At 43.2% G+C, this 12,702-nt stretch overlaps 1 protein-coding gene across 5 annotated transcripts in view; it reads right to left on the bottom strand.

Annotated features, from left to right (window-relative positions):
- The window catches only part of RPTOR (regulatory associated protein of MTOR complex 1), a 163,458-nt gene that overhangs the window by 38,807 nt on the left and 111,949 nt on the right, over positions 1-12,702 (bottom strand). For 3 of the 5 annotated variants that reach the window (XM_069799447.1, XM_069799444.1, XM_069799443.1), the window contains 3 exons: positions 12,219-12,377; positions 5,305-5,423; positions 4,884-4,952 (listed from right to left, as the gene is read on the bottom strand). In XM_069799447.1, coding sequence (XP_069655548.1) covers positions 4,884-4,952; positions 5,305-5,423; positions 12,219-12,377 — 347 coding nt within the window. The remainder of the gene's footprint in view (positions 1-4,883; positions 4,953-5,304; positions 5,424-12,218; positions 12,378-12,702) is intronic. The other 2 variants (XM_069799446.1, XM_069799445.1) reach the window with 1 other exon arrangement.

The raw sequence follows: 12,702 nt of genomic DNA on the forward strand, positions 1-12,702 counted from the left end.
GGCCTCCGACCTGTACCGGCACTTTGAACCAAGCTGCCACTGGGCCGGCAGACAGCCCGGGGGTTCCCCTTCAGCAACCAGGCTTTCCCTCCCACCTCACGGCAGAGGACTGCAATTCATACTACAACCATAATTCAAGGACACATTCTGACCCTGATATCATGTTTGAGTCAGAACTCTCCTCGTAAATCTGGCAGCTGCCTGAAACCGTCTCCTGTTGCTGCTCCATCTCCCCTAACGAGCTTTTCCGGAGTTCGTTAGAGGATGCCCTTTCCAGCAGCACCACATCCACTCTTACGGGGAAGGCAGGGGATTTACGTCGTTGGGTTGCTCTAAGCTCTGCAAAACACAGCCAGTCCTCCTGCAAAATGGTATCCAGGCACTCAGCCACCAGCTAGAAAAGACCTGTTTCTGAAAGAGCCTGAGAAATTATTTTTCTTCTTCCTGGGGAAGGCCTCAAACATAAGCCAGGTGAAAGGCAGCGAGAAGTGCACAGACCACTACATCACCATCTCGCACTGCTCCCTCCAGGCTGAGCACGCTGCTCGCACTGTGCAAATGAGCCTCCCCTTTAGAAAGGGAGAAGTCTTCCATTGCTTACGCACTCCTTTCCTCCTCTTCCACATCACCCCACCTTTTGTGAAATGTTTGAAATTTCTCACCTATTGAAATAATTTTTAAAGGAAGCCCCAGACTGGCATAAAAGACCTGGAGGGACAAATATGGCTATCCAACAGGCAAGATGACTTTCATCATCTCTTAGAACACTAAGAAAATCCACCTTGCACAGTGCAAGAGCTGAGCAGGGTTCTCTGGTGATGACCCTAGGGTGGTGTCCAGCTCAAGCCAAGCAAGGTTAAGACCAGCAGCTACTGAAACACAGAGAGCTCAAAAAGCAAGAGCTGTGTGCATGGTCTTCTGGAGCCCAGACAGCTAACGAGCCTTTTATAAGTTAATGCCTTCACAAGGCAGAACTAACAACCAACATCGTGAACAAGAGTATCTGTCTTTGCACTCAAAGCCCAGACGTGTCTCCCGCAGAGAAAAGTCTGAGGCACTCGAGCTTGGGAGACACCCTGCCCCCTCCTTGCAGGAGCCAAAAGGCCTTCTGAGATGACCTCCGCTTCTCCCTTCCTCCAACGACCCGGCGATGTTGTCACCTCCCTCGCTTTGACAGGGTTCAAGCCCTCCTGACCATCATTTGTTTGGCTCCGAAGGGCAGGAGCGGTGATGACCGTCACCGTACAGCACACCTACACCGCAGCAAGCACCAGATTGCTACGGCTGGGAAGGCAAGTGCCACGACCTCTGGTTAGCCTGGCTGCCCCCTGAGCTAGCCTCCTCATATGAGACACGCTCATTTTATGTGTTATTTTCCTCCTTTTCATATGGGGGTGGGAGAGGTCCTAAAGGCCACTCATCTCTCCATCACTCAGGAATGCAGTGGGGTCTCCGGTGAGCAGATGTTACTATATGGGGACAGACAATCACACCATGAGAATGGAAAGAAAGTAGAAACAATTTAGCAAATAGTGACATATTATTATTCATAACCAATTTTAATTAGTCACAGAAGGCTCAGTTTTAAGATTCTCATAGTCAGGTCTCTGTCACCTGAAACGGGTCAGGTCACTTAGTTTCGCAGCAGAGGGACAAGGTCAACTAACAATAATTTGTTGAAGGGGTACACAGAGAGATGAGCATGGCAGACAGCCTTCCTTTTCCTGGGAAAAATAAAAAAGCAATTTCTTTTCTGAAGGCAGCAAGCAGCGTGAGGGCCGCGGTTCAATGATATGACAGTGTATTTTGCTGGAGGCAGCAGCTCCCCATTTCCTGGGGATTTGCTCCTCTGCTAGCCAAATCGTCTCTTTTCAAGAGGGGAGACAGTAATTCATAATTTTACAAATTGACCCCAGGTTTAAAAAAAAAAAAAAGCACACACTGTCAGAATTACTTGCTTATGCACAGAAAAGCCTGTACCAAGGAGTGATGTCGTGGAGGAATAACTCCTGGGATAATTCAGCCTCAAGCCTTCCATTAAAAACAGCTGGATGAAGCAACCTGGGAGGAAGCAAACTTTCCTTAATTAACTGTGATTCAAAAAGTCTTAAAAGGCCAACATTGATTACTGGGTCCTTTTTGTTTGTTTTGGTCCACACAAAAAGCACGTTTTGGATTTTTTAAAAGATCAGGCTGGGAATGGGGGTTGTACCATTCCAATCTGCATCATAAATATAAATCACAACACAGCCACAATCTGTGTGAGAACTAGCAATGTCTAATCAGCCCATGAAATAAAACGGTGTATTTCACATCCAGGAAGCATGCACGTCTGTGCAACCTACTCACCGGCTGCTCAGAAAGACATCACCCTATTTAAAGATCACTGGAGTTCTCCTGTAGATAAAGATCTATATTCATGCCTTCATTAAAAAAACTGAATAGGACTGGTCTCATTTGAAAACAAAAATTCTGCTTTAGATTCGCGCAGTGCCTTGCAAATAACTATTTTGCAAATACAGACTCATAATCTGAACTTTTGCAGTCACAAAACTTGCAGTATTGGCCCCATGTTTTACTGCAGGGGATCAAAAGGTGTAGCAACATTTACTTCTTCTAATCTCTCCAGCCACAGTGCTCTCAATGTGCTGTCTGATCATCCATCAGGGCAACTGAGTTACATGACTAACACCTGCCTGGTACAAAATACGTTTAAAAATCATAAAGACTTAAAGCACAGAGCTTGGCAACATTTTGAGGCTAAATATTTAGTTCACCAAAATGAAGATGCAGTTCACCAATACCATCCAGAAGTATAAGCCAATGGCTAATTTGTTCAGGTCCTTCAGCTAAGAAGCCCAACAGTAACAGGCAATGTCGTACAGATCGCAGTGTTTTGTTCAGTTGTGTTAATGTAAGAAAACTTCAGCTGTCCAGGTTCCAAAATGAAGCCTCTCATTTCCTGAATTTTGTATTGTTTAGAACAAAAGGATTAAATCCCTAGAATATTCAAGTGCTTTACTTCACCTGAAGCAGTATTTTTGTTTAAGCAAGAAAATCAACTTTTGTTTTTATTCAATGATAAAATTCAAACAAAATGGAGAATGCATTGTTTGCAAATACTCGGGAGGACCAAAGGGCCCATGGGCAGCATCCAGGCTGGTCCCTTTTACGTCCAACAGAGGTCCATTAGCAGCAAGGAAAGATCTCAGCATACAGTTAGCAAAAATTTAATTGTTACTAATTTGCATTACACATCAGACAACTCCTATAATCTGCCTGAGTTCACACCAGCAGAGACATGGAGTTCAGGCTGTAAATCCTGGCAGCACTGCTCACAGTGGGAGCTTTGTCCATAATGAAATGAATAAAGGCCAGATCATGATCCAGGATTTGAAGCCTTAACTTCTATATTGGTGGGCTGGTAATAGGGTTGTTTTCTTAGTTTGGGGTTTGTTTGGGTTTTTTTAAATAAAAAAAGCCTTTGTAGAAGCCACCTAAGCCAGGTGGTACTGACAAAAGCAAAGCCCACAGTATCACAAAGTGCACAGCAGTTAGCCCACTATATACGCAGCTGCCCAAACTGCTGGACAAACTGCGCATTTAAATACTTTCCTTATGGATCTTATGGCTAAGGCAAAGAATAACAAATAAATTTTGTTCACTGAAGCATCCCCAGATAAAAATTTTTGTAAATGGGAATGCTTCTCTTACTGTTTTGCAAAACCATTTGAAAAGCCACTGCCTTAGAAAGCCAGGGACAGAGCAGCTGTCTGAGAAGCAGAGCATGAGATGCATGATGCCCACCTACTTGAGCTTTTGGACTCCATTCAGTACCAAGACATTTAGGTCCAATCTTGTCAGAATCAACACAGAATTTACCAAACCAGTTGTAACATTCACTATGGATATCACAACATAACGATCAAAATTCCTGCTGGCTAAGCAGACCCATAGCAGTGCTAGTGAAGACATCTGCAGGGCACAGCAGCATCTGTATTAATATTGACACATCTCTTTCCACTAGCAAGAGAGTAAGTCCTGAAAAAATATTTAAGACTGGAAAAGCAGATCTGTTTCCTCTTTATATCCCTTTTAATTCCACAGTAGGAGTAAGATTTCATTTTGCAAAGAGCCTTCCAAAATACAAAACTGAAATACTTTCATGTATCTAGAGCAGAGAGAGGGAAATCTTTAACTTTTTCCCTTTCTTATTCACCTTAGTTTGGCATCTCCAGCCTGACAGTAATTTGTTGTACACCCGTACCATCAGGGAAGGGCTGACCTCGTTGCCCCCACTGGCAAAATAATTCTCTATCCCAAAACCCAGATTTTACCACTCACTGACATGTATACTTAAAACAAATAAGAGTTCAAATAAGTAACTAGTTTCTCAATAGAAAATCAGATTTAAAAGCAAGAAATCTCTAAGGCATTAAAATGGTAGTGCACAATGCTGGCATCTCTTACTGCAACTTTAGCTTAGAAGCCTAAGTCTGAAGATTTAGGATTATTCACTGGAAATCATCAGTAAGAGACGTCATCTTGCATTGCAATGGCTCATGGTCTGGATGCTAGAGCAAATAGAAAGCACGTGGGAAGGACTGCGTTCAGACAGCTTTCTGACACCACCGACCGGGGCAGAAGGAGAAAGGCAGTTGGTGAGAAGATGTTCTGGGGTGGCCTGGTGCTTCGTTTCGGGTGGAAGGTGAGGGTGCTTCTACAGCTCCCCGAGCTGGCAATTCTGAATCAGCAGTGACGGCAGCCTCCAGGGACATCTTGTCACCCTTGGAGGATGAAATGTGATGAGGATGGTGGTTTAGGCGGATTAGGCCTGGGTTGAAGAGGTGAGTAGTGGCAGGGGTGTCTGCATGCTGACTCACATGTACTAGTTCACCTGGATTGGAGAGCCGTTGCGGCTTCAGTCTGCAGGCCAGTCCCACTTGCATAATCTAAATCAGTTTGCAAACGGATAATTTAATGAAGTATATTTAAGGTTTCTCCCAGGGGCTGATCTAGATAAGTAGACTTCTAAACAAGACCTACTGTCTAAGGTCTGTACCTAATTCATATCCTAAAACAATCCCAGGCCCTCCCCCATTCATTTATTTTACCTGATCGAGAGCTCATATGAGTGTTTATCATCTGGAAACATTAAAAGCTCCTTCTGCAACAGATCCAGACTGAACTAGGCAGAGCCCTCCAACGGACCTATTCAGTTCAGTCTGCCTACGCTCTGTCTCAGCATGAAAAAAATTAACATACAAAAACCTCACAGACACACACGAACACAGAAAGGCATACCTTGTAGGCAATACTGTTGAGAACTTTCATAGCCAAGTCGGAGACATCAGGATAGGGGTCGGCAGCTAGGTGAAGGAGTACTCTCCAAATTTGGGTATAAACACTGTTGAAACTCACACCTAAAATAATAAAAAAAACCAAAATAAAAAACAAAGCCCCACAGCACATGACAATCCATCAACTCAAACTCTTTGATCTTATGTGAGAAAATTCATTAGAACTCCAAACATCACAATGACATCTAAGAAAACATCAAGAGAAGAGCTCAAAAACACCCTACAGGGGCATTTTGTCTCCATTTTGTCTGTCTTTCTGAACTCTGCAAGGGCTTGTAAAATGAAAGTGGGAGAAAGCAAAATAAATTAGACTACCTAAATAAGCTTCGGTCAAACTGCTAGTTTTCTAGGCTCCTGAAACAATCTGAAAAGGCCAAATGGATAATGTCTTTGGATTTCCTGAGCTAAAACACTAAACAGTATAAAACCACAGTTACTAGCTTATAGTTTTATGGTTATTTTTATTGATGCTTTAAGCATTAATACTCAGCTTGAATGTTCAGGGATTTATATATTCTACAAGTTTACTAAACATCTAAATGTTAAAAAGGAAGCCTTAGGACCTGTACCTTTGCGAAGCAGTAAGTCTAACTCAGTCTTTCCTATTGACATTTGTATCAATTCCTCAATTGCCAATTTGCTATTTAATGAGAGTATCTGCTGTTTGGTATTTCAGCAGAAGGGACTGACAGATTCGAAGTACAAATCAAATTAATAAGCATTTGCAACAACTGACAAAATTCTGTGAACATTTTATTTTCCTGCTTTTAGGTGAATCTTTAATTTGTTATTCTTTCTTCTAACCCTCACAATGTCTAATAATTGTAACACTGTTGTTTGGGAGTTGAGCCATTTGGACAATATTAAAGTGGTTGCACTAACAAAAAAAAGGAACTAAAATAAGGATTTCAGATGAGTCACAATCAATGGTAAATGACAGATCAAGCTGTTGCTGCATTTCCTTTCATGTTTCTGGAGGCATCTAAATATAAAGTGTTAAGTTAGGAAGAAAGGGTTCCTTGGTCAACAAGTAGCTTCTCACCTTGCATAGCTGCTAAACCTGATACCCAAATCAACAGAAAATAGACCTGGACAGTCCAGCTTTGAACTTTGGCTGAAGAAGGCAAGTAGCGCACGATAATGAGCTTCAGGAGTATGCACGCTGCACTTCATATGCTTGTCTGTGTTAGCCAAGGGAATCTTTCTTCTGCCAGAAAAATTCCCCAGCATGTGAGAAAGCGTTCTGCAAAAGGCAAAGGCAATAACCTAACTCCATCCTCTCATTTGATCTGAGAAGAAAAGGGTCTCTTACTCAGCTGACATCCAAAGGATTTTCCAAGTGGCATCTGTGTACAGAGTTTCAGGCAGAAATCTCACAAATATTTATGATAGTACCACTTGGACAGTGCTGTCCATTTGCTGGGGCTACCTATACAACAGACTCCTATCACTAGTCTTAACCTTTCCAAGACAGGCAAGATACAGGGCCTGACAAAGATACAACAATGTTAAATTCACCCAGGAAAAATGAAGAAGTTGATAATCAGAGAAAGCAATAACGACTGTCAAGATACAATAGAGTCAAAGGGCACTGATATGTGATATTTGGTTTATGCCAGCTGAGGATAGAGCACAAAGTGGACAAAATCAAGGAACGCCTGAGTACAGCATGCATGAGTTGAGCAGAACGGAATGGTGCAGATCCAAGTTCAGGTTTTGGCTTTGGTCATAATAGGCAAAAGTCATCGTCCTTTTCAGAAGCTCTTTATCTATGTTTAAATAAAGAAAATGTCAATACACAATAAAGTAAGTCTTCTCTCAGAAGAAGAGGGTTAGGCCTCCCAACCATAAAGGGTGGTGATACAATGCTTGTCTGTCTTCTCCAGGCTTCTGACCATTTAGGTTTTATTTTTGCCATTGCCGCGTTCATCCTGGAAGCTTCTATCACCAGGGAAAGAAAAAGGGGAGGGGGAAGGATAAAGAACAAGACGAGGAGAGAGACAGAGTGCTACGAGCTGTGGGAGTAAAAAAAGCCCCAGCCACTGAAGCAGCTAGCCAGGTAATGTAGTCTGAGGTCTGCTCAGAGCTCTACCCTCTACATTTGGTCCTGTGCAGAAGTTACATAAGGACCGCTGGGAAATCCGAATGGCTTGATTTCTTTTAAAACCCTTGAAAGACAGTAAAAGGAATGGGAGAGAAAGGGAGAGCGAGAGGGTACCCATCAGATTTTCCAGCGTCTCTGATAACCACCTCATTCATGACGCAGTCATGAAGGAAAAAAACCCACCATTTTTTATACATCTAAGCATCACAAAAAAACAAATTTAAAACAGAACTGCACCAGTGCAATTCCTCATTCATTCGGCAGCCTTTGAAAAGAACAGAGGGAATTTCTACAAAGGCATCTCAGGCTCAGAGCTGGTGCTCGAAGGACTGGTCCTTTCTTCTGCCATCCTCCCCCCACCCATGTTAGTGTTGTTCATTGCACTGATTCAATCGAGTGACACATCTGACATAGCTCCTTGTAAAAACCTGAGCACCGAGTCAGTGGGATAATGGAAGGCAGCAGAGGTGGCAGGAGGAACAGCAGCTTGATTTCATGTAATGGACTAAAATGCAAAAAATATCCATGAGATGCAAACAAAGAGCCGAGCAAGGGGGACGGGGTGTTAATCTAAGCAGACAGCTCTGTAATTAGTCAGACTGATTCAAAGCCAGTTAAATGGACCTTGCAGTATAGATTTACGTTTACAAAATGATTCCTCTCTGCTAAGAATGTAAAAAATAAATTGCCTGCCTTTACTGACGACTTTGATTTTCTTTGCATATGCATAACTCCTAGTTCAATTTAACAGCAAGCATCATGCAATGGCCCTGAGGAAGGGACCTGGCTGAGGTCCTGCTGCCAGGTCACTGAGTACACGAAGGGTAGAACCACGTTGGATGCAAAAATGAATGCTAATGTTTTTATTCATTCTTTTTGATTTGCCGGGCTTTGACAGGGTTCCTTTCTAATCCCTTGTAAAAATCACTGCAGTGATTTTAAGCCTTGATCTCCAGAAGAAGGTGCAGTCCACTCCCCACCCAACACAGCAGCAAAAACTGACCAATGGCTGAACCGGCACTGCTGCACGCCTTGGACCAGAGACAGCTCTCCTCTCCCGCGCCTGCACATCCCGCCTGCAGGGAAAGGCAACTTTCGGACTGGCACGCAATGAAACATACAGCTGAAATATTTCAGACTGAACGGTGCCCGAGGACTTGGGTATCTGCTTCCCATTAACGCTAATCCCACCTGCTTTGTAAATGCGTATCCCGCAAGTCTCTCCTCTTCCCGTGAGTGACACAAGGTCCTGTGAGAGCTACTCGGATGAAGAGAACATCTGAAATCCTGATTGCTCTCTGAACTCTACTTCGACAAATGCAGACGGCAGCCTGTTCCCTACAGGAACAGCAAATCAGCGTTTCTTGCACAAACCTGACAGTCTGCAAGGTGGTCTCTTTGCATGGGGCCATGCAAAGGGGTTCCCGCACACTCCAACCCCTGATGGCGATTCAAATGGCAAGGCACGAGCTTTTGCATGTTTCAACAGAAACCAGAAGCAGCTCATGAGGAAAAAGTATGTTCCCTCAGAGAAGGGCATGTTCCCCTGGACCAGGGCTGTCATAGCCAACATGAAAGCAGCCCACTACAACCAGCCTCTACATCGAGCTTCCATTTCCCAAAACCGCTCAGATCCCTGTATTTTGCTACTATGCAAGTTAGTATTTATAAATACTGCTTGTTGACCAGTTACTTCTTATTACGTCTGTGCATTTAAATATATTGCGTAGTGATAGAGAAGGAGGCTCTACCTGTCCCAACACTCCCTCTCTCATTTGCTGGGGCTCACTGTCCACCCACATCTCTTGCTCTCCTCATCCTCACTGCAGTAACCTCCAGCTGTAAGTGCTACATTGAGGCAGCTCTTCAGGACAGATCCTGTGACATGGCAAATCGTTTTCTGCCCCCAGCCTCTCCTGCTGGAAAAGAGAACTATTCCCCAGCATCTCATCACTCCAAGATTTATTTTCCTCCTTCTTTGATCATTCCTTAATATAATCTTTCCAGCTATGCTCTCTGTAGGACAAAGACTTTAATCGCACAGTTTGGATACGAATAATCAGCCTCAAGGTATGCAAAACCCCCGTCTTAATTCCCTCCATTTTCCCATCTTAAAACTAAACTAAACTAAAAGTTTCCAGGACACCAAGATTAATGACTATTTGTATGGAAAAAGCAGCAAGGCTCAGCTTCCCGTCCAAACTGATGTCTTTGTTGACTAACCAAAAACTGCCTCTTGCCAGCTTGAAAATGTGAGCCAGACATAAATGTCTCTTCTGGTAACAGGACTGTCTGGCCAAGGAACAGTCTGCCAGAAAACAGCACACCTAGACTATAAGTACATGTTGCATTGGGGGCGGGGGGCACTACATGGGGCCATTTGGCCTATAGTTAGCTAAGCTGTTTCTAAAATGGCACAAGAAGGAATGGAGAGGTTTTCCTCAAGTTTATGGGAAGAAGTACATCGTATGATGCTGCAATGTCAGTGAATTGGATAGACTGATCCAGAATAACCCCTCTAGCACCATGTTCCTAAAATCGCAAGAGAGGAAGAAAGCCCTGGCTGGACACAATCAACCTAGGGGAATGCACAGTACAGAGCATGGAATTAAACTATGGTTGAAAATTTCTACTTTTATTATTACAGACTAGATTTCTGCTTTGGTCTGAGTCTACCCTGTGCCCAGAGCATCCTTTTTACTGCTTTGCCTGTCTCAAATATTTGGCAGAGTCGTTACTGCAGAGCCAAATCACCATTACTTCTTCCAAAAGATAGAGAGTAGAGCAAAACTTCAGTCAGGACAAGTCTGTCACCCAGGTGGACTCCCCACCGAGTTACCCCAGGTTGCTAGCTGTATTTTATTGCGCACTAAAACTTTACAGAAAGGGGTTAATCTGAGCCCAGGCCAGCTGTGCAGCAACCACAGCACTACGGAGGGTGGCTGGAGCTGATGGCATTTTGAAAACTCTTTCCTTGGGGAGCAGGCGAGAGCAGGCTGGAAGATGGTAATTCTTCAGTAGAAACGAAAAAAGCCTGGCTGTTCAGCAGGCAAATGCTGAAGGTAATGGGATTCTGTGTGAGTTATGAATTTTAAACACTTCTATAAGCTCTGTCATTTCCAGCTGGATATGAGCTCTTCCGATTGAATAGGAATGAGGGAAGCTTTGGAGAACTGCTCTTTTTGTTTTCCTAGGTCTCCCTCACTCATCTCCAGCTCATCTCTAGATTCTTTTCCAACTGTACTGTAAAGCTCTCGTGAGACACGCACAAGCCATCAAGCAGATGCCAGCGTGCATCAGTGGAAATGAGAAAACTCAAGTTCTAGCTTAAGAGGGAGAGAAATTTCCTAACAATCCTGTCATACTTAAGATCTAATTTCAATACCTACAATCAAAAGCAAATTAATTGATCAAGTTTCTAATGAACACATGATTTTAAACTGCTACAGGGGCTCAGGAATTAAAATCCCAGAATCTTTCAACTCAGGAGAACCACATCACCATTACTTCTTCCAGAAAATACAGAAGAGAGCAAAATGTTTCTTCATTCAAGGCAAGTCTATCACCCAGGTGGACTCCTCTCTGAGTTACACCACTCTTTTTTTCACTGATTTTTGAAGGCTAGAAAAATACGGGCACATTTACTGATTACAAAGAAAATACAGAGACTTCCCGCAGCATTTCTCTGCTGCTTGCTGCCATCCCTGCTCCCTGGAAGGAGGCCATTCCAAAAGCTAGATCCTTCTGCATGTTGTCCATGTTATCATCCCCAATTGGTTTAGATTATATAAAAAACTACAGCTAGTTTAAAGCAAGGCTATTGTTGCAGTCAGACATGACTGCGAAAGTTACTTGAAAAGCAACCAAGTTGAACTAGCTTAATACAAACATTCCAGTTTTGTTCTATAAAAGAAATCCAAATAATCCATTACATGGAAATCAGCCATGCACTGCATAAATACAAGTAAAATTTCCCTTCCTTCTGTGTTATAGAACTTGACTCTGCAGAGTTCCGTACATTACCCAGAGAGTCAGATGCCAGGAGAGAAAGGGACTGTTGAGTGGTGGTAAAAAGTTCAGTGCTGTTAGTGATGTTAGAGCTGCTTATCCGGGAGGAAATAATGGAGATGGAATTGGAGGCAGCAGGATCAGCCATGAAAATTTTTGCACAAAAGCATATTTCTATGAAACAGTCAAGTCTTTTTGCTTTTAATACACAGCCTGGGATTCCTTCTTTTTTAAGTCCTATTTTAACAACGTACATATAAACCTGTATAGGAAATCAGCTAGGTAAGGCTTCCTTGGGTAAGTAACACAATAAAGTGGCTGTGCTGTACAGAAACACAACCCATGTAAAAAATAACCAGGGGAAGCAGTTAGTGCCAGTGCGCCCAGCTGCTAAGTCCATGGGATGGGGAGTCCTCGCTTTCATTCTCTAGCCCACGAAACTGCAGTGGATGTGAAATTCCTGTATACACCACTTTTTTGTGCTTAAATTTCTAACAGGACTGTTGTCCATCATGGTGAAGCTTACAGCTGGAGCCAACAGCTCTCACTTCCAGTCTCTCCATCAGAGCAGGAGTGACTCTGCTCTGCATGTAGCCTAACCGAACACAAGAGCAGCATTTCTACTGTTATGAGAAATTTTCTGGAGTAAGATCTAGCAGAAGCTAAGATCCAAACTTTCCACAAAAGCTAGAGCAAGCATGTGAAGAAAGGCGACACCAAAGGAAGGGAGGAGAGTCTTAACTCACCTATTAGTGAATTCAGAGAAGAGTAAGAGCTGACTCGTCTCATCTTGTCAATAGTCTCAAACGACAGGATATACTCTTCATTCTCAGGGCTGCCCAAGGTGCTGCTGGCACTGCTGCTGGTGCTGAGATTCCCAGGAGAAAATGCAACAGAGCTTCCAGCTGCCAAAAGAAAAGAGGGCAGATGCCGAAACAAGAACTGGTGAGAGAACAATTTTTACCCAGGCGTAACAGCCCTTTTCTAAATCCTGGAACACTCAACGAAGGTGTACGCAAATCCACAACATCCCCTTTTAAATACTGAATGTTTAAATACAGAATAAGCATCACGGGGTCAGAAAAGATTCAGTTAAAAATCCATATATGTTAGGAAGTTGGAAGGTACCTTTTTGGTCCCCACCAAATACTCAGAAAAATCAATACTAATGACCAGAAAATTGAAACTAATTATTAGGGGGCTTCTCATCTAAGCCCTTGGAGCTGGCAG

This window comes from Haliaeetus albicilla, chromosome 12 (assembly GCF_947461875.1).
Source record: "Haliaeetus albicilla chromosome 12, bHalAlb1.1, whole genome shotgun sequence".
In the NCBI taxonomy this organism is placed as follows: domain Eukaryota; kingdom Metazoa; phylum Chordata; class Aves; order Accipitriformes; family Accipitridae; genus Haliaeetus; species Haliaeetus albicilla.